Source organism: Protopterus annectens, chromosome 12.part0, assembly GCF_019279795.1.
Source record: "Protopterus annectens isolate FY-2018-M chromosome 12.part0, PAN1.0, whole genome shotgun sequence".
NCBI lineage: Eukaryota > Metazoa > Chordata > Ceratodontiformes > Protopteridae > Protopterus > Protopterus annectens.
The window spans coordinates 1,497,373,489-1,497,397,872 of record NC_056746.1 but is presented as its reverse complement, the minus strand read 5'-3'; the positions used below and the strand labels follow the sequence as shown (position 1 = coordinate 1,497,397,872).

The 24,384-nt window shown below is 42.6% G+C and overlaps 1 protein-coding gene across 2 annotated transcripts in view; it reads right to left on the bottom strand.

The window, feature by feature from the left end:
- STXBP4 (syntaxin binding protein 4) overlaps positions 1–24,384 on the bottom strand; it is a 1,994,403-nt gene that overhangs the window by 538,331 nt on the left and 1,431,688 nt on the right. For both annotated transcript variants that reach the window (XM_044090468.1, XM_044090469.1), the window contains exon 16: positions 6,366–6,505. In XM_044090468.1, coding sequence (XP_043946403.1) covers positions 6,366–6,505 — 140 coding nt within the window. The remainder of the gene's footprint in view (positions 1–6,365; positions 6,506–24,384) is intronic.

The following is a 24,384-nucleotide window of genomic DNA, read 5'->3' as shown; positions in this document are numbered from 1 at the left end:
GGTCAACACTCCCACCAGAGGTGACAACATACTGGACCTGGTCATCACCAACATGGGCGACCGGTGTTCCACACCAGAGGTCAATCCCTCGCTGGTTAGATCTAACTATAAACAAATTACTTTGGATATTCACATTCCGCCCCCACCCCCGGACAAGAAAACCACAGTGAAAAACTTTTCAAAAGCAAACTTCACGTTACTTAAGACTGAGGTGAAAAGTTTCAAAGCCCCCATGCTGAAGGATAACACTATCCAAGCTGCAAAAATCTTTACTAATGCATTCTACGGGCACCTACAAGAATGCATGGATCATGCCATCCAAGCAAAACCAAGACTCACTCCTCCAAGAAAAGGAAACCAGTCTGGTGGACTCCTGCCATAAACAAGCTATACAATAGAAGGAGGAAACTAGTACAGAAGAGAGTAAAATCCCAAGAAGGGAAAACATCCTTGATCAGTATCAGCACGAAACTACGATACTTCATAAAATCATACAAGGCGAGCTTTGAAAGAAAAATTGTCAAGGACTCCAAAGATAACCACAAGGCATTCCTTTAGCTATGTCAAGAATCTAAGTGGCAATGCTCAGATCTGCTCGGAGTTAGTGCAGAATGGCACAAAATACACTGAACTGACCGATATTACCAACATCCTGGCAGACAGGTTCAGCGCAAACTTCACCCCCCTCTCACCCCCAAGTGGGCCAATAACCATACCAGAAGAATGTAGAGTCCCTGAAACCACAGACACTCAGGTTAAAACAGCCCTCTCCAAAGCCAAAAACACAGCATCAATGGGACCGGATGATGTCCCAGGCTGCATCCTACACGAGCTCAAAGACGAACTAACCCCTCACCTAAACACACTGTTCAAACTCAGCCTCTCCGCAGGCTACGTACCCATAGAGTGGCACACAGCAGCGGTTATTCCGCTCCACAAAGGTGGAGCCACAACAGACCCCAGGAACTATCACTCTATAAGCCTGACTAGCTTGGTCTGCAAGGCTATGGAGCGCATCATCATGGAACTCATTAAGAGAGACACTGGGAATCTCCAAACACTGGAACCTACCCAGTTCGGCTTTGTTAAGGGCAGATCATGCCTCCTGAACCTGATGGACTTCTTTGTGACAGTTACCAAGGCTATAGATGACGGAAAGGTGGTACACACAGCCTACCTAGACCTCACAAAGGCCTTCAACACCATTCTCCATTCTGGTATTACAGACAAGCTCACCAGCCTGAACATAAACCCCTACGTCACAAGATGGGTTGCCAACTGGCTCACGGACAGAACCCACATGGTGAGAGTTACGGGAGCTAGATCCAACTTTAAACTAGTTACAAGTGGCATTCCCCAGGGCTCAGTCCTAGGACCCCTCCTGTTTGGCATATACTTCTCAGAGGTACAGGCAAGCACAGGAGGACTATGGCTGACCAAGTTCGCAAACAACTGCAAACTAGGGCTATAACCGATTCTCCGACTGACACAGACATCCTCCAAAAGGGTCTCACTGACACAGATACCTGGTGTCAAAATCATGGCCTCAAGCTAAATGCCAAAAAGTGCATAGTCATCCCCTTTGGAAAAAAAACAAAGTACCCACAAACTACCACATAGGTGGTAGTCCCCTAAATATGGAAGATGTAATAAGGGATCTGGGGACCCAAGTAGACAGTGATCTCTCCTTTGGTAATCACATTGCCAAAGTGGTTAGAAAATCCTTCTACATGGCCCACCTTATCACAAAAGGGTTCGCATCCAGATCAAAAGAAGTCATTGTGTCCCTCTACTCATCGCTTATCACACCCATCAGTACAACGTCCCATTTGGGATGTATCTTACAAGACACTTGCAACAGCTGGAAAGACCACAGAAGTACCTCACCAAGAGAATCACTGGTCTCAAACAGATGCCCTATGCAGCTCGACTGAAGAAACTCCAGCTGTACTCGGTTGCATACCGCCTACTCAGAGGTGATCACTGCCTGACATACAAGGTCATGTCCAACCCAGAACTGACAGACATGCTCCACCTAAAAAAAAGCTTATCCCCTTGAGCCACATGCTCTAGGGATCTAAACCTCACCACAACAATAAACAGAACGTGATCGAGGGATAGATTCCTGTCCCAGAGACTTCCCATGCTTTGGAACAAGATTCCAATCTACATTAGGCAGAGCTCCTCGCTAACACTCTTCAAGAGAAACCTTGACGAGTGGATGGGAAACAGAGAGTTTACCTCGGGGATAACTTCAGTGGCTCTGCTGGACAGAGGCACATGGAACTAATCTAAGGGGGCGGCAAAAGCCAACACATTCTGGCAAGGCTTATAAATGCCTTCGGGCAGATAGCCTAGTACCTACCTATGAACCTATGACTGATGCTTTGTAACCCCACATTTATTCATTAATTTCTGAGTTAGAGGTTTTCTTCCTGTTGATCTCCATCAATTCCAGTCACTGGTTCATGTCCAATGTACTCCACGTTCTTCTAGTCAATTCCTGTACATTTGTCGCTCAAAGATTTTCCTTTGGAACACTGAAAAGGTTTGACTGGCATAGTGTCTCTATGAGCTTTATTATCAGAAGAATAAGAAGTAGAATCCACTTCTATTTGATGGCACTCTTTTTGCTGGACAAACTTTTGTATTTCTTCCTCAGCATGTCCTGTATCAAAAAATGACTTTCACCCCCCAGAAAAAAAAAATATTCTGAAATTAGCTGGAAGTAGCAGCTTGAATCTCACACCTGCCTCTTGAGATTTCCTGAATGCTGGAATAAATTTACTCCTCTTCTGCCTGGTGTACAGTGAGTGATCATTTTCAACAAACACTATACTGGCTCCAATATTTATTATTTTGTCCTTCTGCCACAGTTTTGTCTGAATCAACTCTTTCTGCTGATAGGATTGCAACTTTACTATCAAAGGTCTTGTTTGCTTTCTTATGGCCAGGTTTGGAGTATATATACAATATGCACTTTGAATTAACAACTCTCGTTGTGGAATAGAAGACCATTTGCTTATTTGCACCTTCAAAAAAGTAATACAGTCTGTTCTTGTCAGAGCAGAAAATCTCAAGTTTTCCCTTAGTGGTCTGTCTTCTAATTCTACCATTTTTTGGAAACATCTCTTCTTGAGCATTCTCATATTCAGCCGGCCTTTGACTTCATTTTGACCTCTGAATTTTTGCAGTTTTACCAGCTCATCTGAATATCTCTTTAAAGCTTCTTCCATTTTTCCAGCATTTTGTTATTTGAACTGATATACTCCTTCAGTGTTTCATTTATTTTAATTAGCCCTGAGCACATTTGACTTATTTTTTCCTCAAGATTACTGGAAGTAATGTCTTGCACCAGAGCTGGAACTTGAACTGCTTTTTACTGCAGGATTCTTCCCAGTCAGTGTTTTCTCCTCATATTTTGTGGCTGAGTTTCTTTCAGGTTCCCAAAATTTTTTCTTTGCTAGAATGCAGGTAGTGCATTACTAGCTAGTAACTGAAATTTACCCAAAAAGACAAATTCACTGTCTCTTTTCTGACTTTCTGCTTTCACACTGGGAGAGCTGAAATTAAGCTATTACCGAGTGTGTAGCCATCTTGTAAGCTCTCCCTCTAGGGAGGTCTCTTTTTCCCCTTTTATAGTAGGCTGTGTTTTGGGCAGTACTTCTGTGGGATTTTCCTTTATTAAGAAGCTGTTGGAAGTACTTATTCCATTTCCTATACAGACAAGTTGAGTCCTGCCTTCTATAACTGCAGATGTAATAAATCAAACAAATCAAAATTTCAGGTTTATGGAACCAGACAACAATGCTGTTACTTTCCCATTCAGAATAAGGAAAACCTAACTAAAGCAATTTCAATCACACTAAACAAAATCTACATCTTGTGGCCAAGTCAGTAAAATACAGTGTCAGGCTGTAGTGGTATCATTTCACAAGGAAAGAGGGCTCACATATGACCACACACATTTTAGACATTCCATCCTAACCACATTCAATGTAAAAGCATAAAAAGGGTCATACTGAATCTTATGCTGAATGTCACAGGGGACCTACTACTGCTACATATAAGAAGGGTATGGGTTGGCTGCAGGGAAAGTTTTCATTCTGAATATTCTGACATTCCTTGAATACACAACATCATTACTTGATGTATAGTGCATGTTCCTTACTTTGATTTTACTAAGGGATTTTTTCACTACCCCACTTAGTAGAATAACTGGCAAATTAAAAGCAATGATATCATCCCATACATAATGATAAAAGCAGTTGTAAAGCAGTAGGAAACCCCAACTCAAAGAAGAGTTTACCTGACCACTTCAACAAGAACTTATAGTACCATTATATCAATTATTTGCTAGGTAATATAATATGGGGAGATTCCTCAAGATTGGAGACATGCACTTATTAAACCTGTGTACAAACCCAGAGTCATATAGACCCTTAAATCTATTTTCATGTTGTGGAAAAATAATGGAAAAGGTAATACTGGATAAGTTACGGTCAGCACTGGAAAGACTGAGACTTTAACCATACATCAGCAATTATTTGTTGAAAATAGATCTATTACCACTTGTAACATGAGATTCTATAACAATATAATAACACACACACACACACACACACACACACACACACACACACACACACACACAGGAAAAGGACTTTTTTAATTAGCAATACATGAGCAATTATAATCTTAAAAAAGGACTTCATCTACTGCAACTGTTTACATGTATAAATATTGCTATGTGTGTGTGTGTGTGTGTGTGTGTGTGTGTGTGTGTGTGTGTGTGTGTGTGTGTGTGAGAACAGATGTATCTGTATCTATAAATGTAAATGGATACACAAGGAATAGTATCAATCCTTTAAACTACCAAGCTCAACTCATGACCACCCTACAAATACTCGTTTTAACTGACATCTTGACTGTGCATATGCTCAAAACAGATACAGTGAAGATACAAAAGCTATATACAGCTATGAAGCTATAAGGAACAGACTGAAGTGTAAAATAATACAAAAAGCTACTACTGTCCCGCTTATCTTATTACTGTCACTCTGAGCTTGCTGTACCTTGGAACAATGAACAATTAGCTGCAGGTAATGAAAAAAACATGCCTCTCTCTATCCTTAAGATGCTACAGTCTCAAAGAACACACACAAGAATATATGAGCAACAAGCCATCACTTCTATATGGTGTAATCTATGATAAACAAACAACTACTCTGCTGGGCAGCAATGTGTGAGCAACTGAGTTACAGTCAATCTTGTACCGAAAAACATGATTCAACCCAATAAAACTTCTGAAACCAAAAATACCAAAAGAAATGACAAAGTAACAACCAAGAGAAGAACAGGACACTGCAAAAAAGTGCTGTAAAGGAAGTGCACTCAGACCAAATAGAACAGAACAGATAAAGCAAAATAAGCCATGGATTCTGGTTACTATCAAACTACAGAAGGCTTATGTTATTAGCAGTTTAAAGTAACAGATGACCAGAGATATGAATTTCTCAACACATGTACACAGACACCAAAGTATTACACAGTGGTTATCCAGATGGCAATCCGAATCAAGAAAGAGTTGAATTTCCTAAGACTGACACAAAGGGCTTAACTACAAGGCAGAAATTTGAACTTTTATGAGTTTATGAATGTAATATATGCTGTTGAGAGATTAGTGCATAGTATATTAGTAAGATTAAATGCTTAAAGTAAGTAGGACATCAGTAAGTTTCATGCACAGTAATGTTGGTGCTGCACAACAGGTAAAGATGAACACCAAGGCTGACAGAAATGTGAACTAACTCAGCACTAGACTTTAACATGCTCCTGTTCATAATTTTAACTATATTATCATTTCACTAAACTGTCAGAAATAACTCCTTATACATTTAGAATAACTTGTACTTAATCCCCCACATCCATTGCTGTTACTGTCAAATTAGGTACAACCACTCACATTTACTCCGTGCTGTATACAAGCAGACATTAATCTATATGTCCCCATACAAACTTTGCTGTACAATGCAGCAAACAAATGTTTGACGTATGTATGTATGTATGCATACCTCTTAGAAATCTCTTTTTTGCCTATAACTTATGTATTTCAGACTGTTGAATTTGTATTCAGTTCATGGCTAAAATAGATTCTTGTGGCCCACTTCATTAACCTTAAAATAAACCGACCAAACATTCCTATACAATACATTGCACTGAGCAACTCCCAACCTATAATGGAAAAACTTTTAATAGCTCCTTTTTTTCAGAATCTAGTCACTATTGTGGAATGCTTGAAAAATATGAACATGAAAAAGCCTGATACATAATGGAAGCAGAAATGCAAAAATGTCCAAACTTACTGTCCACTTCCAGGATACTTCTAATGGACCTTGCTAGTTCCTTGGCTTCAGCTGCAACAGATGCCATAGTGGGGTGTCCACTCCATCTTAATCGAGGAAGGGCAGTTTGCAAAGATGGTACAAGTCCTCTGTCTTTAATGCTAAATGCAAAGAGATGTGTTAGTTAGCAAAATACACACATAGCCTTATTCATAAATAATTCACTCAACTCTATAGGGCTGGTCCCCAGTATCAACACCATGCAGATTCATACACAATTCATAAACAAGGCAGCAATGCAGGGAACAGCCTCACATGCAGTTGTTTACTTAGAAGACTCCAGGTACAGGTTCAACAGCCATGGCCACATAAGAAGCAAATGCAGAAAGATACAGCAGAACACTTGCTGACTGTTAGCATGTTTAGAATCCTCTGCATCTGAGATAGCAGGGACATAGACACTGCACTCAACATAACTATACTAACAAACAGCAGCTGCAAAATAGCACAGTAACAGCCTTGTGCATTTCCCATGATACATATTTTCCTTGCAGCATTAGCTACTTTGCATGCAGGGTACAGTAACTTCGCAGGGCAGCTTAACCCTTTGCCTGCCCCTACAGTGTTATATGACAGCTCAAAACCACATCCCCTAATTTAAATATTATGCAAAGCATTCCCATTTTGTTATCATAATACATGAATGCAGGCAAGAGGGCTTGAGGCACGCATACAGTAGTAGTTTTCAAAGTTTATTCTTCAGACTTTGCTTCAAACAAACAAAAATAATAAAAAACAGTAACCATCTTCAATGTGGAAAAATTAAAAATTTTAAAGTCACCTTGGCTATTGTATACCAGTTCAAAGTTGTTCTCCGCACTGGGTTGTTGTGGGTCCGATACTAATACCTGTTCAAGTTCCTGTAGTTCACCCTGGGAAGACCCTGCCTCAGATTGTACCCCGAGGCGTGTGACCGAAAATTCTGCTGGTTTCCAAAGTTGTTGTTATTATTCCTGCATTGGTTACCAGTTTTATTCCGGCCTCGTGTAGTTTCCCTTGAGGTGCCTACGGCCTGCTCGCATAGGGGTGGACCCTGGCTCCTGTTGCCATCTAACCCAGGGTTGACTCCAGCTTGATAACCGGTACCGTTCGTTGATCCATATGCTTTTCCCTGTTCCTGTTCAGTTTCTTTATTTTAGTGACTTTTAGTTTGGTAATATGCTGGTCTATACTAGTTAGGCATCTATCATATTCAAATTTGTACCTCGAAAAATCAGCATTTCTTCTTATTTTTTCATCTAATGCAGTCGCCTCTTTTAAAAGGGCTTCAGTCATGATTCTATAGTGTTTACTCATCAAGTCCAATAATTCCAAACCATGTCTATTAAACAACTTCAACAACTCCTCATGGAATTGTGAACCTTGAATGAAGCCATTCGGGTATTGCCAGGACCTCAGTCCTTTAGGGACAATACCTTCACTAGTACATTCTTTAAAATATGAAATTTCTAACTGTAATTTTTTATACTTCACCAACATTCCTTCCAAGTTCTTCAAGTCATTGGTGATATCCACAGCAGAGTTCTGTGTCCCTTCAGCCAGGTCTCCCCTCCAAGTACTACTCGTCGATTCAAACAATGTTGGCCACTCCTGTAGCCAACCTGTAACCCCAGAGTTGAAAGTCCTAATGAGCCCCAAGGGTTCAGTCTCTACTGGGTCTGCTGCTTGTTCAACCACTGTATTTCCACCAACCGGTTCTGTTGAAGTAGCATGTATGCTCACATCAAGTAATGGTTCATCATTACCATTTGCACATCCATCCACAATGTTGAACCCGGGTTCGTCAAGGATAGCGTCTATGCCAGGTCTTCGGGAGGACGATGTGGTAATAACCAGTGATTACACTCTAGCTGTTAAACAATCCACTCGTTCCAGTAGTTTGCCCACCAGTAACGTTAGCGGGTCCGTACTCCCCTCCTGTGAGTTCGATACTGTAGCCTCTAGTATCCCCTCCATGCCAGCCAACACACTAGACAGACTTGGAATACTGAAACAGGCAACTGCAAAAACAGGATTGCAGGCAAGAGGGCTTGAGGCACACACACAGTAGTAGTTTCCAAAGTTTATTTTTCAGACTTTGCTTCAAACAAACGATAAAAATAATAAAAAACAGTAACCATGTTCAGTGTGGAAAAATAAAATATTTTAAAGTCACCTTGGTTATTGTATACCAGTTCAAAGTTGTTCTCCGCACTGGGTTGTTGTGGGTCAGACACTAATACCTGTTCAAGTTCCTGCAGTTACTGGTGGGAAAAATACTGGAACGAGTGGATTGTTTAACAGCTAGAGTGGAATCACTGGTTACTACCACATCGTCCTCCCGAAGACCTGGCATAGACGCTAACCTTGATGAACCCGGGTTCAACATTGTGGATGGATGTGCAAATGGTAATGATGAACCATTACTTGATGTAAGCATACATGCTACTTCAACAGAACCGTTTGATGGAAATACAGTGGTTGAACAAGCAGCAGACCCAGTAGAGACTGAACCCTTGGGGCTTATTAGGACTTTCAACTCCGGGGTTACAGGTTGGCTACAGGAGTGGCCAACATTGTTTGAATCGATGAGTAGTACTCGGAGTGGAGACCTGGCTGAAGGGACACAGAACTCTGCTGTGGATATCACCACTGACTTGAAGAACTTGGATGGAATGTTGGTGAAGTATAAAAAATTACAGTTAGAAATTTCATATTTTAAAGAATGTACTAGTGAAGGTGTTGTCACTAAAGGACTGAGGTCCTGGCAATACCCAAATGGCCTCATTCAAAGTTTGCAATTCCATGAGGAGTTGTTGAAGTTGTTTAATAGACATGGTTTGGAATTACTGGACTTGATGAGTAAACACTATAGAATCATGTCTGAAGCCCTTTTAAAAGAGGCAACTGCATTAGATGAAAAAATAAGAAGAAATGCTTATTTTTTGAGGTACAAATTTGAATATGATAGATGCCTAACTAGTATAGACCAGCATATTACCGAACTAAAAGTCACTAAAATAAAGAAACTGAACAGGAACAGGGAAGCATATGCATCTGACTCTGCTTATCCTAACCTCCCACCATCACAAACTGGTCAGGCCCTTGGCCGAATTTTTGGATCAACGAATGGTACCGGTTATCAAGCTGCGGTCAACCCTGGGTTAGATGGCAACAGGGGCCAGGGTCTGCCCCTACGTGAGCAGGCCGTAGGCACCTCAAGGGAAACTACACGAGGCCGGAATGAAACTGGTAACCAATATTGAAATAATAACAACAACTTTGGAAACCAGCAGAATTTTCGGTCACAAGCCTTGGGGTACAACCTGAGGCAGGGTCTTCCCAGGGTGAACTACAGGAACTTGAACAGGTATTAGTATCGGACCCACAACAACCCAGTGTGGAGAACAACTTTGAACTGGTATACAATAGCCAAGGTGACTTTAAAATTTTTAATTTTTCCACACTGAAAATGGTTACTGTTTTTTATTATTTTTATCATTTGTTTGAAGCAAAGTCTGAAGAATAAACTTTGGAAACTACTACTGTGTGCATGCCTGAAGCCCTCTTGCCTGCATTCCTGTTTTTGCAGTTACCTGTTTCAGTATTCCAAGTCTATCATAATACATGATGCAACCATGTTTTAAATCACCTCCTGTGTTGACAGGAGTGCCCCTAAATCCTTAAACTGACCATGGGTGTCATGGTGATGGACACTGGAAGACATACTTTAGCACTCAGTGTAGTATACCTTGTACTACTGACCCCAGAGAATGGGAGGGCACCAGTAATATGGGATATCTGGATCCCTGTGCATGACTCACCTTCCTGCTACTTGTGCTCCCTGTCGGTCTCTGCACAATCTAGCAATGGGCTGAATCTCTACAGAAATCTCTCTAATGTCAGGTTTGAATATAAACACACACACAGTTTGTACATTAAAGAATAGCAGGGCAAAATCTGCAGTTAAAAGCTGCTCTTAGTTGGCTAAATATGCAAGAACACAAAAACACAAGCAAGTCCTGCAAGTCTACAAACTTACACAAGAATTAATAGATAGTTTTGGAAAGCCTTGTAACACTCAGTAGTATGCTTGGTGTACTGCTTTGCTCATTACTTTGGAAATAAAGCACTTACTCAATTAGATAGGCAAAGAACACTAACTCATAAACTAACATTTCTGCACTACAATTCTGCTCTTTTGGTGAAGTTTAGTTTGCTACTGCCTCATTTTTTTCCACAGGCATCTAAGAACACATACATAAGCAATATGTTTCACTGTCATATACAATGGGTGTCAGAGGGCAGTCACTGGGCAATATCATGGCTGCCAAAATCAGGAAATTTACAGACCACTTTTTATGTGCCAACACAGATTTCAGAAGATAATGGTATTTCTTTCAGTCTGCACTGTGGTTACTTCTCCTTCTACCATCCTCAATGTCTCCAAAATTACTTGCCTCCCAAGCCAGCAACAGCAAAAGTACAGTTTTGTACCTACCATAAATGTAGATGTTCGAGGATCTCCATTGCTGCAGTCCTTACATATGGGTAGTCCGCTGTCCACAATCGGCCCGAATACCAAAGGGCTAGAACCGGCGTCGGTCATCAGCGCCCGAGACTGACGTCAGTACGTGCCAGTACAAATGCGCATGACCGACGCCATATACTCAGTCTTTCTTGCCTCAGACGCCAGAATGCAAAAAACACCACCCAAAACCCAACCTAAAAAGGGGTAAGGAGGGAGGGAAAATTGGACTGCAGCAATGGAGATCCTCGAACATCTACATTTATGGTAGGTACAAAACTGTACTATGTTCTTCGTCTCCCATTGCTGCAGTCCTTACATATGGGTAGAATCCCAGAGCAATGGAAAAAGGGAGGCTGGCCAACTAAATAGCATTAGGAGCTGCTAACATGCCCTGTAAGATTGCAGTGGCAAACCCAGCCCTAGACCTAGAATAAAGAGGTAAATGATAATGCTTTGTAAAGGTATGTACAGAACTCCAAGTAGCTGCTTCTAGAATGTCTTTAGTAGCTACCCCTCTCAAAAAAGCAGTAGAGGTGGCCGTAGCCCTAGTAGAATGAGGCCTGATCCCAACTGGAACATCCTTTCCATGATGAGAGTAACAAAGCAATACAATGGCCAATTCACTTGGAAATAGTTTGTTTGAGACAGCTTTCCCTTGTGAAGTCAAAGCAAAAGAAACAAATAATTGTTGAGATCTTCTGAACTCTTTGGTTCTGCTCAAATAATACCTTAACTGCCTATGTACATCCAAAGAATGCAAAACTTTTTCCCCTTTATTTTGGGGGTTAGCATAAAAAGTAGGCAAATGTATAGATTGGTTCAATGCCACATTAGAAATCACTTTAGGCATAAAAGTAGGATTAGTACGTAAGGAAACTCTGTCATTGTGAAAAATCAGAAAAGGTTCCACTGCCATGAGGGCCTGTAATTCAGATACCCTTCTAGCAGAAGTAACAGCCAACAAAAAAGCAGTCTTCCAAGACAACAACTTCAATTCAACTGTAGCTGCAGGTTCAAAAGGAGGCAGAGTCAGCTTTTCCAAAACAAAATTAAGATCCCAGGCAGGAGTAGGAGCTCTTCGTGTGGGTCTTATATTCTTTGCCCCTCTAAGAAACTGTTTAACCAATGGATGTGAAAACAAAGGAGGGTCACAATCATAGTGAGCAGAAATAGCTGCAGCATGCACTTTTACAGAAGAGAAGGACAAACCCTTGTCCAATAATACAGTCAAATATTGCAATGTACAACTCAAATTAGGCAATTTGACATCAAAGCCTTTAGCTGAACTCCAAAGAAAAAATCTCTTCCATTTATCAGCATAAACCTTTCGAGTACTAGGTCGCCTGGCTTCCAAAATAACATCCAAAACTTGTTGAGGGAGCTGAAGGCCCTCCTTCTTTAAAACAGAATGCGCCAGGCTGTCAGGTGTAGGGATTGCACCCTGACATTGAGAAAATGATTGTTTTCCTGAGACAATAAGTGAGGAATCTGTGGTAATGGCCAAGGTGTCCCATGAATTAAGCTCCTCAACAGAGGGTACCAATGCTGACGAGGCCAATCCGGTGCTATAAGGATCATGCAAGGTTTGTCCCTCCTGACTTTCAACAGTACCTTTGGAAGAAGAGGCAAGGGAGGAAAAGCATACACGTGAAGGTTGCTCCAACTGAAGGATAGTGCATCTATTTTCCAGGCTGTTGGATGAAACAGCCTTATGCAAAACAGTGGCAGTTGGAAATTCAGAGGAGAAGCGAACAGATCTATGTCTGGAGTTCCCCAAGCCATGGTCAACTGAAGAAATACCTGAGGGTCCAACTTCCATTCGTGAGGATCCACAATCTGTCTGCTCAGAACATCTGCTATAGAATTTTGTGCTCCTGGCAGAAACTGTGCTCGAAGAATGATGTGCAGATTTAAAGCAGTGTCCCATAACAGCATTGCTTGTCTGCAAAGAGGGTAAGAATGAGTTCCCCCCTGCTTGTTGATGTACCACATGACAGTTGTGTTGTCTGTTCGAATCAACACCAGTCCTGGTTGAAGTAGGCCCTTGAATGCTTCCAAAGCAAATTGAACTGCCAGCATCTCTTTCATGTTGATATGCAAGTGAAGTAGCTCTGGGGGCCAAAGGTCTTGAATCCATTTTCCTGTGAAATGAGCTCCCCAGGCTGACTCCGAGGCGTCTGTCGTTAATATCTGACTTGCCTCTGGTTGGGTCACAGAGAGTCCCTTGTTTAGGTGACATTCCTGAGCCCACCACACAAATTCTTTCTGAATGCAAGGCAGAATCCGAATGACAGTGTCCAAATCGTGGCTGTGTTGAGTCCAAACGCTTTTGAGATACCATTGCAGCTTCCTCATATGCAGTTTGGCATTGGGAAGTACTAGAATGCAAGATGCCATGAACCCCAAGGCTTGAAGGACTGTCCTTGCAGTCAGCCTGGACATTACTGATAACTGTTGGAAGTATAGGTGAAGATTTCTTTGTTTGTCCGGGGTAAGAAATGCCATCTGAGCAGCTGTGTTCAGTCTTACACCCAGAAAACACATCTCTTGTGAGGGTACTAGACTGGACTTTATTTTGTTCACAGAATACCCTAGGCATCTTAAAACTGTCATTACATACTGCAGATGTTGAAGAAGTTCGTGCTTGCCTTGAGCCAGAATCAAGAATCAAACAGTCGTCCAGATAAGGATAAATTTGAATACCTTTTAGTCTGAGAAAAGCTATTACTGGAGCCAGGACTTTTGTGAATACCCTGGGTGCAGTAGACAAGCCAAAGGGCAATGCAGAGAACTGATAATGCAAATTCCCATTCCAAAATCTCAGGAATTTCCTGCAACTGGGCCTGATAGGAATGTGAAGATAGGCTTCTTTGAGATCCAGAGTCACCATCCAGTGATCTTTGCCCAACATAGGTAACAGCTGTTGCAGTGTTAACATCTTGAATTTTGGAATTTCCAGAAAGGTGTTTAGAATGGACAAATCCAGAATTGGTCTCCAAGTATTTCCTTTCTTTGGCACTAAGAAAAGACGGGAATAAAACCCTGTGCCCCTTTCTGCAGAAGGTACTTCCTGTATTGCTCCCAACTGAAGCAGAGAAGAAATTTGTGCCTGTGCTTCCAGTCTTTGCTGATGAGGCACATCCGGCATACCTTTGAAAGGAGGGAATGTGTGAAAATAAAATTTGTAGCCTCGGTTTATTATGTCCAATACCCATTTGTCTTGGGTAACCAAATGCCAATTCCTTTTGAAAAGTCCCAGTTTTCCTCCTAGAGGAGCTGCCAGCAGCAGAGTCCGGCAGCTGAAGACACAGGTCATTGGGTCTGTTTCCGAAAGGACTGACCCCTGCCCTCCCCAGCAGAAAGGGTAGAAGAACTCAAAGTCCTAGAAGTAACAGGGCCCTGAGAGGAAGCCCTACCTCTACCTCGCCTCGACCTGCCCCTAGATTGATAATCCAAGAGGGAAAGACCATCCCTTAGCAGGCCAATTTCTACTGAGCTTAGGGGGCTGAACCTGTAAAAAGTCCTTAACCATCTGCATAGACTTAGCTTTTTCCTCCATTTTTTTCAAAACTGACTCTACTGGAGGGCCAAAAAGAACATCAGATTGCAGAGGAGCATCCATAATTCGAGCCTTAACATGCTCTGACAAGGTCTGATCTTTAAGCCAGGCATGCCTGCGAACAACTGAACTAGTAGCAGCCACCCTGGAAGAAGCCTGTAAAGCATCAAAACCACACTGCAAAGAATGCTTACCAACTTGGCCTGAAGCATGCACTAAATCCTGAAGCTCCTTACATTCAATACCTTCAGCTAAAGCATCTACTTTACATTTTAATTGGCCCAGCAAATAATTTTGATACCTGAGCATATGAAACTGACAATTTAAAGCTCTAATAGCCAAAGTAGAAGAGGTATACAGTTTTTTACCCCACCTATCCAGGGCCCTAGCATCCTTGTCCAGAGGAACTGGATTCTTAACCACAGAAGCCCTAACACCTTTGGGGCCTTGAGTAATAGTTTCTGGATCAGCCCTAGGACTCTTATATAAGTACTTGTGAGCTTCCGGAACCCTGTAGTATCTATCTGGTTTAACCTGGGCAGGAGGCAGAAAATCTGGGTTAAGGGCAGCCTCAGAAAATACATCCTGAACAACATCCAGTACAGGAGAAATAGCCAAGGGCCTATGCTGAGGCAAAAACAAGAATTCTCTTAGCCTTTTACGAGAATCAGAATAATCCTGGCCTTCCCATTTGAAATGTTCCCTCATGGAATGCAAAGTCTCAGAGAAAGAAAAATCTTCTGGAGGGGACGCAGAGGGAGTAGTGTCCTCAGCCTCCGAATCAGAATAGGGAGGGAAATCTTGAAGTTCTTCCACAGAAGAATCTGACTCATTGGAAGACTGAACCAAACCCTCCAACTCTGTCTGTACCCTGGGCCTCTTCTCAGGGGGGGGCATAGAACCCCTAATTAAAGTTATCAAATCTTCAGCCATCTTTAACATGTGCTTCCTAGGAGTGGGACCCTGGGGACTAGCACCAGCAGGGGCAGACTTAGACTTAGAATGGCTTTTGCTTTGAGAAGGAGGAGGCCTAACTACCCTATGAGGGGAGGGAACCACCGACATCTGAGAAGCACCCTCAGCCTGGCCTAACACAGGAGAAGCCACTTCCTGTAGTAACAAAGGCTCCCCTTGAGACTCAGGTAAACTTTCAGAAGGAGCCGCTGAAGTATTCGGTGGTTCTACAGAACCGGCGTCCGGAGTGGACGACTCATCCTGTTTGGACTGCAAAGCCTTCTCTTTGCGTTTCTTAGAAGAACCAGGCGTCGGAGAATCCGACGGCATGTTGTAATTACAACGTTTACCAAACACAAGCTTAGCACAGTCCAACTGACGTTTAATAGTACGCTTGTTAAAAGTAGCACAAAAGCGACACCCAACCACGTCGTGCTCATGCCCTAAACAAGGAATACAGAGTGAATGGTAATCCCTATGAGGAATCTGTTTCCCACAAGAAATACAGTTATTAACTTTTTCTGACATCCGTCAATACTGAGGCAAGAAAAAGACAAAAGTGTCCCCAACGGGGTACTTAGCCCAACTTGGTCTCTGGTCTGAAACTCAAAAACCGACAATTCCAGAACGCCGAACGGCACTTGCAAAAGGCTGCTTCTGCTTAGGACCATGCGGCAAGAAAGACTGAGTATATGGCGTCGGTCATGCGCATTTGTACTGGCACGTACTGACGTCAGTCTCGGGCGCCGATGACCGACGCCAGTTCTAGCCCTTTGGTATTCGGGCCGATTGTGGACAGCGGACTACCCATATGTAAGGACTGCAGCAATGGGAGACGAAGAACATCAGTTTTTCAGTCACTTCCCCATGAAATGAAAGTGGCAGCAGGATAGCTAGGTATCTGCAGTGACCACAAGAGACACAGAAACTTTGCCTTGCCAATGCATCAAATTTACTTAGTACACCATTCCACCATTTCAAAAGGATAGACTTGTATTTAACATTCATACCAGAATATAAACTTCTTACATAAAGCCTCAAAAAACATAGTATAACTGTTTTGATATCTAAAAGAACTTCACAATAAAATGGAGAGATAAAGCTTTGCTGAAAAAAAAAATTTCATCAAGTGTAAAAATGTTTAGCAAAACCTTTTCTTAAATGCAAGGGAATTTTCTGAATTAATCTATCTATCTTTAAAGAGTTAATCCCACAAGGCTAGGCTAGTGGCTTCTTCTTAGAGCAGACTGGAGGTTGTATTTACATGGCTAGGGGAAATATGTTCAGAATGTCAGGGAAAGTACAGTTTGTGTACACTTACCATAACTGTAGATGTTCGAGTGTATGTTGCAGGGAGGGGGTCTGATGTAGGAGCCAGGGTGGCACTGCTGCCAGACTGTGTAGGAGTGGGTACCAGTGCTGGTGGGGCCAGTCCAGTGCAATAAGGATTGTCCTTGATTTGTCCTGTTTGTTCTTGAGTAGTACTTTTGAAAGGAGGGGCAGAGGGGGAAAGGCATACATTGAGAGGTTTTCCCATGTAAAGGATAGGGCATCCACTTTCCATGCTTGGCTGCGAGGATTTCTGGTGCAAAATTTGCTCAATTGATGGTTTTGGGGGTAGGTAAAGAGGTCCACCTCTGGTACCTCTCAACTGTCCCTGATTTTCAGGGACGTCCTTGATTTTGACTCAAATTTTAACTCTGTGCCTCTTAATCCCTCCTAAAACTAGTGACTTTTGGAGGAAAGGTGGTGAATTACACTTAATGAATAATGACAATAATTATGAGTTATAAACTTCTTTTACTTCAGAAAATGTGTATTAATTCATATGCTCTGATTCTGTCAATGTTTCAAGTTAATAGCACTAATATTTTAAAAGTGCCCCTGATTGTCCCTGATTTTTTTCTTGACTTGTCCCTGATTCTGTTGAAATTTATCCCCGATTGGTTGAGAGGTCTGGGTGCCCCCCACCTGTTGGTTAGAAGTTTGAATGAGCTGGGTTCCAGTTTCCACTCATGTGGGTCCAGTAGATTTCTGCTTAAGTCATCTGCCAGTGAATTTTGTTTGCCTGGCAGGAATTGAGCTTGCAGGTGCACTTGGTTGCTCAAGGCTGTGTTCCACAGGGCCATGGCTAACTTGCAGAGTGGGTAGGAATGAGTTCCCCCCTGCTTGTTTATGTACCACATAACTTTGGTGTTGTCTGACTTTATCAAGAGTTGTCCTGGAAGGATAAGGTATTTGAAGGCTGTCAGAGCATTCTGTACACCTAACATTTCTTTTTGATTGATATGTAGGTGAATTTGTCCTGGGCTTCATTTGCCTTGAATGCATTTGCCAGCCATGTGAGCCCCCCATGCATAGTCTGATGTGTTTGTTGTCAGGGTTTGGGCGGCGAGGGGTTGAGTGAAAGGGAGTCCCTTGTTGTGGTTGCAAGCCTCTGCCCACCAAAGAAACTCTGCCCTTAGACAAGGAATGATAGGAATAATTGTTTCCAGGTCCTGAGAATGTTGGCACCAGAGACCTTTTAAGTACCATTGAAGTTTCCTCATATGCAGTCTTGCATATGGAATTAGTAGAATGCATGAGGCCATGAACCCTAGGGCTTGCAGTATTTTTCTTGCAGATAGCTGGGTTCTGGTGGCCATTAGTTTGAAGTAGTTTGTCAAATAAACCTGTTTTTCTGGAGTAAGGAATGCCATCTGGGAAGTTGTGTTCAAGCTTGCTCCCAGGAATACAATCTTTTGGCTGGGCACTAGATGTGATTTCTTTTCATTGATGGTGTACCCCAGAGAAGTTAGAAGTCTCTTTATAAAAGCCAGGTGCTGAAGCAGCAATTCCTGACTGTCTGCCTGAATCAGGCAATCGTCCAAGTATGGGTAAATTTGAATTTTTCTCTGCCTGCAATATGCAATGGCTGGAGCCAGGCACTTTGTGAATACCCTTGTCGCAGTAGATAAGCCAAAGGGAAGTGCAGAGAACTGATAGTACATAGAGCCTGCCCTGAAACATAGATATTTCCTGCAAGATTCCCTTATGGGGATGTGCAGATAAGCTTCTTTTAGGTCAAGGGTGACTAGCCAGGAGTCCTTGGCTAGCATAGGAAGAAGCTGTTGTAGTGTAAGCATTTTGAATTTTGGTACCAGAGGAAGGTGTTGAGAATGGACAGGTCCAGGATAGGGCGCCAATAGCCCTCTTTTCTGGGCACCAGGAACAGTCTTGTGTAGAAACTCTGTCCTCTTTGCTCTATTGGAACAGGTTGAATAGCCCCGATATTGAGAAGAGAAAGCACTTGCTTTTGAGCCTCTGCTCACTGGTTTGGAGGAAGGTCTGGTAACCCGCTTGGGGTTGGCAGTGAGTGGAAGGAGAATCTGTATCCCTGGGATACAATGTTTAGGACCAATTAGTCCTGGGTAATGGACATCCAGTTTTTTGCATGCAGGTCGAGTTTTCCTCCTAGGGGTGCAAGTATTTGGGCATGGCTGGAAAGGATGATAGACAAGTCGTGAATTTTTTCCATAAGGGGGTGGCTTACCACTCCCTGTTTTTGAGGGAGGAGCACTCCATTGTTTAGATCTCTGTGTACCCTGAGACTGTAGCCTTGGTGGTCTGTTGCCCCTGGGTTTGGGGGTCTATGTTATATATTCAAACATTCAAAATGTTGAATACCATATGATCGAGACCATATGGTCAATATTTGAATGTTTGAATATACTATAAAAAGGAAAAAAAAAAACTTCTTTAACTGTGTGAGCAGGGGGGCAAGCCTCCCTGCACACCCCCCCCCCACTTAAATTATACCAACCCTGAGACAGCACTTTAGTGCAGAAAAGGGAAATTCTCCCATTCTGCACTGTATGGCTCAGTTAAAGTCATTCTGCAAATACTTGAAATGTCGATCATATGGTCTCGACCATATGTCGTTCGACATTTCAAGCTTTCGTTTAATTGACATAGGTTCATAGGTTCATAGGTTTATACTAGGCTATCTGGAAAGGCATTTATAAGCCTAGCCTACTGAATCTAGGTGGTTGTACCCTTATATGAAAAATTTAACTGTGCCCATTAGTTTGTTGTGCCTCTGTCTTTAAACTTCTGCTTGCTTTTGTGCCACTTCCTGATTTAAAGGACCATCTAGTAATTTTGCTTTTGACGTGGTCTGGCAAGATTTGTTCCTTCAGCCAGGCAGCAGTGACCTAGTGACAGCAGAGATGATTCTAAGGTAAAACCACATCTCCAATCCACAGGTCTAGATTTCTCTTGAACAGAGTCAGCTAGGTGCTCTAACCACAACAGTATTTATTCCACACATGGAATGTTAAGGAATAAGTAAATGGAATCTAGCCCTCCACGCCCTATTTATATCCCTGCTAAGGTTTAAGTCACTTGCTCTAGTGGTTTTGGTGGATTTGGATTTTTGAGGTGGAGCATGTCCATTAATTCGGTTGGACATGGCCTTGTATGTCAGGCACATGTCACCTCTGAGCAGACGGTATGCGACTGAATAGAGCTGGAGTTTCTTCAATCTGGCAGCATATGACAGATTTTGGAGTCCCTTTATCCTTTTGGTGAGGAACTTTGGGGTCTCTCCAATTGCTGCAGATGTCGGGTGAGATACATCCCTAATGGGGCATTGTACTCGATCATTGGTCTGATAAGTGAAGAGTACAGGGGAACAATGACCTCACTAGATCTGGATGTGAATCCTTCATGATCAGGTGGGCAATGTAGAAGGTCTTTCTAACCACTTTAGCAATGTGAGTGTCAAAAGAAAGGCCACTGTCAACCTGGGTCCCCAGGTCCCTGATAACCTCTTCTGTGCTTAGTGGATTGCCACCTATATGGTAGCTTGGGGTTACCTTGTTTTTCCCGAAGGGTATGACTATACATTTTTGGCGTTTAACTTCAGGCCATGGCTCTGGCACCAGCTATCTGTTTCCGTGAGTCCCTTCTGAAGGATATCAGTGTCCGATGCACTTTCCACTATGGCAGTTTGCAGTCATCTGCAAACTTTGTCAGCCAAAGTCCTCCCATGTTGGCCTGTACTTCTGAGAAGTAGATGCCAAACAATAGGGGCCAAGGACCGAGCCCTGTGGGACACCACTTGTGACCGGCTTGGAGTCTGACACAGCGCCAGCAACTCTAACCCTGTGGGTTCTGTCCTTAAGTCAGTTTGCAACCCATCTTGTGACATATGGGTTTACATTTAAGCTGGTAAGTTTTTCTACAATACCGAGTGGGGTATTGTGTCGAAGCCTTTGCAAGGTCAAGGTAGGCTGTATGGACTGCCTTTCCTCATCAATGGCCTTGGTGACTATTTCAAGAAGTCCACCAAGTTCAAAAGGCATGATCTTCCCTTGACAAAGCCAAACTGGGTCGGGTCCAATGTCTGCAAGTCCCCTATATCTTTGTTTATGAGCTCCATTATGATCCTCTCCATAGCTTTGCAGACTAGACTTGTTAAGCTTATGGGGCGTAATTACCAGGGTCCGTGAGGCGCCACCTTTGTGGAGTGGGACCACAGTTGCCGACGCCACTCCTTGGGCATGTATCCTGTGGTAAGGCTGAGATTAAACAGCTGCCTTATGTGCGGGTTTAATTCCTCATTTAGCTCGTGTAGCACACAGCCAGGGACACCATCTGGTCCCATTGATGCTGTGTTTTAGCTTTAGAGAGAGCAGCTTTCACCTGCGCATTTGAGATGTCCGGGAGGCTACACTCGGCTGGGATAGTTATCTCTCCTTTAGGCGGGGAGAGGGGGGTGAAGTTTGCACTGAACCTGTCTGCCAGTATGTTGGCAATGTCTGTGGGTTCAGTGAGTTTTGTATCATTTTGGACTAATTCTGAGCATATCTGTGAGTTTCCACCCAGGTTCCTAACATAGCTGAAAAAGGCCTTATGATTGTCCTTTGAATCCATGGCAATTTTCTCTCAAAATTGGCCTTAGTTGATTTTATGAGTGCTCGTATTTTTTACTAATAATGATCAGGGTGAATTCCCTTTTATGGATTTTGTTCTATCATGTAATAGCTTTCTCCTCTTATTGTAAAGTTTGTTAATGGCTGGGGTCCACCAGACTGGACGTTTGCCCTTTGTGGAAAGAGTCTTGGTTTTATTTGGGATTGCCTGATCCATGCAGTCCTGGAGGTGTTCATAGAAGGCATTTGTAAGGGCTTCCGAGCTTGGGTTGTGGTTTCCTCTGACTCAGGGCCTTGAAGGATACCACACCAGTCTTGAGTAGTGTGAAGTTTGCTTTAGAGAAGTTCTTCACTATGGTCTTTTTGTTTGGGGTGGGGCGGGATGTGGATTTCCAGTGAGATTAGTTTATGATCAGATCTCACCAATGAGGGATATACTTCCGTGTGGAGCATTTTGTCCCCATGTTTGTGATAATGAGATCTAGTATATTTTCTCCTCTCGTGGGAACAGTGACTAGCTGTTCCATGGCATTTGAATTTATGAACTCCAGGAACCGTTGGGCTAGAAAGTTAGGGCTTGAGTAATGTTCCCAGTCTATATTCGGGTAGTTGAAGTCACCCAATATGATGGTGTTTGGAGATACATTTATACCCTCCAGTGTCTTCAGGAAGGCTGTGTGGGGTTCCTGAGTTTGAGAGGGTGGCCTGTAGCATGCTATAATTTGTAGAGCAGTTTTGCCTATTGTTAGTTGCACCTGGATGGTTTCAAGCTTCATGCGTTGCCACCAACCTGGAGGTGTGAGTATCCTTTATGAATATGGATACACCCTCCTTTTGTGGAGTGGTCCGGGTTTTGGGGCGGAACGCATGATATGAGGTAAAACCTAATAGTGCCGGGTGCTCTCAGGAGCCTTGAAACAGGTTTCAGTTACAGCACAGACATCGATGTTCTCCATACTGAGAAGGGCCTCGAGTGCGTGCATTTTGAGATTTAGACTTCTGGCATTGAGCAGCATTACCCTCAATTTCTTCCCATTTTTGTTTTCTAGGGTGGTAGGTTTAGAATTTGAGCCTTGCCTAAAAACTATGGGGGTGGCAAGAGCCTTAGCCAATATCCGGAATCCCAGGGGTGACAGGTGCAAGCCGCCCTTGCGAAGCAGCGTGGCTTGTCAAGCATGTCATCCCAGGCAGACAGACACTGGATCCCCTTTGAATGACACCAGACATTAAGCCAATTGTTAAAGCTGATCATCTTGTCTCTATATTGTGGCATCATTCTTGGTGAAGGAAGGATACTGCTCAGGGTTAGGGTCATACCTGCCTGGGCTACATAATCAGAGAGCTCCTCTATGTCTCTTTTCATGCAGTCCAGGGAGGTATGCGTCTCAGGTCGCTCACACCAGCATGGACAATGACTGTGTCATATTTGTACTTGCTGTGGAGTGACCAGTGCTTGTGTTATGTGGCGGATTCTAGCCTCGATAGGCAGTTTACTGTGCCCCTCTCTTTGTTCAGCCTGGTGAGTGGGACGCCAGTGTGTCTGACTATGGAGTCACCTATGACAAGTATGTTTGGTGTTGTATTTGGCCTTAAGGGCTGTGACTGCTTTGCACACTGCTTTTGTGGTTTATGTGTTGCTTGTGGGGTGTCTTGAGGTAGCAGTTGTTTGGGTGTCTGCTTTGGAGGCCTCTGCTGTTTAGGTAAATTTTTACTCAGAGCCTCCGAGTATGTCTTTGTGTGTTTATGTGTTTGATTCAGTGGAGTGGTAGCATTATGTGAGGCTGGTTTTGTGGTGTGTGTAGTTGCCTTCTCCTCCTGTCTGGTCTTGCCAGTCCTGAGTTGAGAGAGCTCAGCCTCCAGTTTGGCTAAATAGCTGCATCTCTCGCAAGTATTAGACATAGACTCGGGTTTGGGCTGAGAAGACCTGGTAGGGACTGGAAAGGACCAGTTTTTGAAGGCCAATGCCTACTGAATCTAGGTGGTTGTACCTGCAAGAAATATTTAACAGTTTGCATAGATTTAGCTTTTCCTCCATCTTTTTAAGAACCTCTTCTGCTTTTGTGCCAAACGTTCCTGATTTAAAGGACCATCTAGTAATTTTGCTTTGACGTGGTCTGGCAAGATTTGTTCCTTCAGCCAGGCATGCCTTTTCAGTACAGACCTAGTGACAGCAGCCCTGCAAGATACTTCTAAGGCAATAAAACCACACTGCAAAGTATGTTTACTGACTTGGTTTGCAGAATGCATTAACTCTTGTAATTCAAGTCACTATGTGGAAAATACTAACAGTAATACACAACAGTATATATTTATATTATCACATTGCTTATTGTGCTTTATTAACACTAATCAAGAAATTTTTTTACTCTTTCAGAAATTATATCTTTAGATTCATGGAATGTTAAGGGAATTTCAGACAAAAGTAAATGGAATCTAGCCATACATATTATATATCAAAGTAAAACAATGATAACCTTTCTTCAAGAAACTCACTTGATCTCACAACTCTGGGACAGGGAAAGGAAAAGTAAATGGGTCAAGCATATAATAGCTGCTGGACACAATTCTACTTCCAGAGGGGTTGCTATCATTAAAAACAAAGCCTATCGGGGGAAATTGCTTCCATGAAGACCGACTTGAATGGTAGATGGGCTATGTTTACCTCAATTTTCCATAGCATAAATAAACCTTTGCTTTTCCTAAATATATATAGTCCCTGCTCTAACCAACAAATGTTTACTTATGAAATCTTTAAATTACTTATTGAATTTTCTAATCATTTATATATAATCGGGGGAGATTGTACTGCAGTAATGGAACCGGACAAAGATAGATCCAATAAAGAAACCAAGCAACTGCATATCATAAATATAGCTCTTAGTGAATTACAAAATTATTTTGAGCTATTTGATCCATATGAGAATTTCCAACATGACAAAACAATATCCAGATATACCTTGTTTTCTACGTCTCATAAATCTTGGTCTAGAATAGACGCCTTCCTAATCTCTCAGTTCTTTCGGACGTATAAGCTAAAATACA